Source organism: Gracilinanus agilis, unplaced genomic scaffold (genome assembly GCF_016433145.1).
Source record: "Gracilinanus agilis isolate LMUSP501 unplaced genomic scaffold, AgileGrace unplaced_scaffold13037, whole genome shotgun sequence".
Classification (NCBI taxonomy): Eukaryota; Metazoa; Chordata; class Mammalia; order Didelphimorphia; family Didelphidae; genus Gracilinanus; species Gracilinanus agilis.
Genome location: NW_025343629.1, coordinates 1 through 3,115, shown reverse-complemented (window position 1 = coordinate 3,115; position 3,115 = coordinate 1). Strand labels below are relative to the sequence as shown.

General features: G+C 64.0%; 1 protein-coding gene across 1 annotated transcript; it reads right to left on the bottom strand.

The window, feature by feature from the left end:
• Positions 1 to 9: 9 nt before the first annotated feature.
• Positions 10 to 3,068, bottom strand: CCDC120 (coiled-coil domain containing 120; the record flags this gene model as incomplete). The annotated part of the gene is made up of 8 exons (XM_044683098.1): positions 2,907 to 3,068; positions 2,687 to 2,817; positions 2,480 to 2,596; positions 2,108 to 2,399; positions 1,889 to 1,945; positions 1,615 to 1,792; positions 1,415 to 1,513; positions 10 to 1,014 (listed from the first exon to the last, which is right to left on the bottom strand). Coding segments are annotated over exons 1-8 (1,928 nt in total), but the record flags the coding sequence as incomplete, so codon positions are not given.
• Positions 3,069 to 3,115: the final 47 nt, after the last annotated feature.

Here is a 3,115-nt window from a genome sequence, read left to right as displayed (position 1 = left end):
ACTCAGTACCTGCCAGAGGCAGGAGGTGCCGTGAAGCTGAGGGAATGAGGTAGGGCTGCCGCTGCCGCCGCCGCCACCGAAGGCAAAGCCACTCCAGCATAGCCCAGGTATGGCTCAGGGCCAGCCTCATGGCCATGGGCAGTATGCAACAGGAGGCCTTGGGGGGAACTAGAGTGATGCCAGGAGAACGGGGAGGGATGCAAGGCCTGGCCCTCTGGAAGGAAGCCCCGGGCCGAGGGGTGAAGACCTGTCACAGCACCCCCTCCTGTTGAGCCCGCATTTCGAATGTACCAGTCCCGGAGGCCTTCGAGGGCCAGGGCCTTGTGACCCCCACGGGGATCAGCTGCTGCCTGGTCTGGCTGACTGTGGTAACGGGTTGGCCCAGGGCCTGCCCAAAAGGATCCAGGTAGCGGGCCCCCATCATCAGATTTGGTGCGGCCCGTTAGCCCACGTCCAGGGCCTCCATGGGGTGCCAGGTCCTTGGCGCGAAGGAGGGGGCTGCCAATGCCACCTCCGCCATTCCCGTGAAGTGCTGAGGGAGCTGGGGGAAAGACGATGAAGAGGCCGTCCCTGCGGGAAAGGTGGCTCGGGCCCTCAGTCCAGCATTGTCCACCTCGGGCCAGGTAGTAATCCAGTAGCAGGTCACTGTAGGCTGGCAAGGGCCTCCCTCGGGGAGCTGGTGGGGCAGCTGAGCTGGGCCGGGCAGCCCGGGGAAGGTCTGGGGGCCCAGCTGTTCGAGAAGAGAAAGCCAGGGGTGGCATCGGAGCCGGTCGTTCAAAAATACTCTCGTTGCTTTGGCACGGTGGCGATGCTGGGGGCCCTTCTGGGGGGAGGCGAGCACACGCGAAGCCAGAGATCCCAGTGCTTCGGTCAACCAGCAGGGCCTCAGAACTGTTGCTCCGCCGGGTTCGGCCAGAGAGCAGGAAGGCCCGCTCCCAGGGGCCATCCGTGTGTGGAAAACCCATCTGTGAGTCCTGGCTGCCAGACCACTGTCGGGAGTGAAGGCCCTCCAGCCTGGGACAGGAAAGAGGGGAGAGCCCAGTAAGGTAGCAGGGTCTGCCTGCAAGCCCTGCCTTCCAGGCAGACCTCTTCTCTAGAGGTCCGGAGTGGAGCCGCAGCCTCCTCCCTCCATAACATGAAGGCTTTGGATTGGACAACGTGTAAGCCTCGCTGACCTCTGGCTCCGAGCAGGGACGATGTTTTTTTAAATGCGTAAAATAAAATATGTGAGATTAGGAAGGAAACCAGTTCTGTTGAAGATGCCGTTTTCCCCCCCATCCAAGTTCAGATGCCACCTGCCCTGCGTGCGCCGCCGCCGCCCCCCCCGTATCCGCAGCCCTTGGGTTCAGAACGGTTTCCCTCCTATTACATGTAGGGTTCTTCTCATGGGGAGTGGGGAGAAGAGCTACTTTACCTACAGAGCTGGGCTGCGGGGCCTCGGGCCAGGACAGGCGTGGCAGGAACACTTCTGCCCTCGAAGCTGGATATGCTCCTGGGGAGAGTCCTCGTGGGGCTGTCAATGGGGACCAACCAGAGGAAGGAGGTCACTATTTGGTGGTTTCCCTTGCCCTCAGGCACCCGGTGGGGCTTGGAACCAAGGAGTGGGAGGGTCACCTGGTAGGGCTGGCCACAGAGTTGCGGCGACTCTTTGGGTCTCCATAGAGCTCCACCACCGGCGGAGGGGGTGTCGCTTTCCAGGCTGGTCGCCGCTCAGGGCTGCCCCCTGCTGACACCGATACTCGCAACTGGTCCCTGGCCTTTGGGAGTGAAGGCCTCTCGCTATGGGAATCCTCTGAGGGCAAGGGGAGAAAAAGAGGGGCAGTTTTGGTGGGGCGGGTGGGTTCTCGGCTTCTGGTTCTCCCAGCCCTCCTCCGTGGCTCACACTCACCATTCTCGTGGCTGGCGGACTCTGAGAGGGAGCTGCTCTCTGAGCGGGAGGCATCATCTGGGGGAAGGAAGCAGGGCTGATCTTTCTGGAGACAGCAACCCCCTGGACCCACAGTGCCCTGGCCCAGCTTCTCGTCTCCGCCGGAGGGTCCTTCTGCCCATCCCTGGCCAACCCCCATTGATCTCCATGGGTTAGTTCAGACAGAGGTGCTCTGCTCACCTTGGCTCAGCTGGGCCACTCGGGTCCTGAGCCCGGGAAGGCCAGGACCTCCGTGGCCCGGTGGAGGCTGGGTCTGGCCAGGAAGCAGGGTGAGCGGAAGGCCCAGATGAGCTCGGCTGGCCCTCAGCTGCTCTTCCAGGTCCAGAAGTCTCTGGGACGCATCCGCCTGTACTTGCCGCCGCCGCCGCTGCTGCTCCAGACTCAACTCTGGGGCCAGTGCTAGGCGTCTGGCAGCGGCGGCGATCTGCCTCTGAACGGATACTTCTCTCTCGAGCGACTCCAGTGCTAGCACCTGGAGAAGAACGGGCTTAGTGCTCCCCACCCCAGGATTCTTGGGGCGCCCCCTCCTCCCGAGGGGCCCCAGACACTTACCCCAGAGGGGCAGAGCCCCCAGGGTGGCGGGGGAACGGGGGCGGCCCGGCGACGGACGGGATGAGGCTGCTCCCCAGGCTCCAGGGGGTACTCGGCCGGCAGCCGGCCCGTCAGCTCCTGGGGTAGGGGAGGAGGTTATCACGGGGCTCCCCTCCTGGCCTGCCCCCCAACCCAAGCACCAGGACCCCTTCTTTCCCCTTCACCCACCGCCTCTAGCAGGCAGACCCTTCGGAGTTCTCGAAGCTTCAGAGACAGGGTCTCCTGCAGTCCTCGCTGTCGTTCCAGCAGCACCCGAAGTCTCTCCACCTTCACTGGGGGACTCTCTTCCAAGGGCAGTGCTGCTCAGTGGAACGAGGGCCAGGTTACAGCCCGTCTGCCCCCGCATCGGGCCTCCCTGCCAGCCAGCCAGCACCCCTGGGGCTCGTACCTGGGCAATTGTAGCTCGGGGAGCTGATGAGCTGCCCTCTGACCTCCATCCTGAGGCCCGAGCCAGGGCCAGACCTGCGGACCGTCTGCGGAGGGGGCCAGAGCAGATGGAAGAAGAGGCCCCTGCCCGGGAGTGAGTCAGGGAGCGGAGAGGCAAAGTACAAGGGTTCAGCCCTGAGTGGGAGGTGGGGAGCGCCTCCTTTCCTTCAG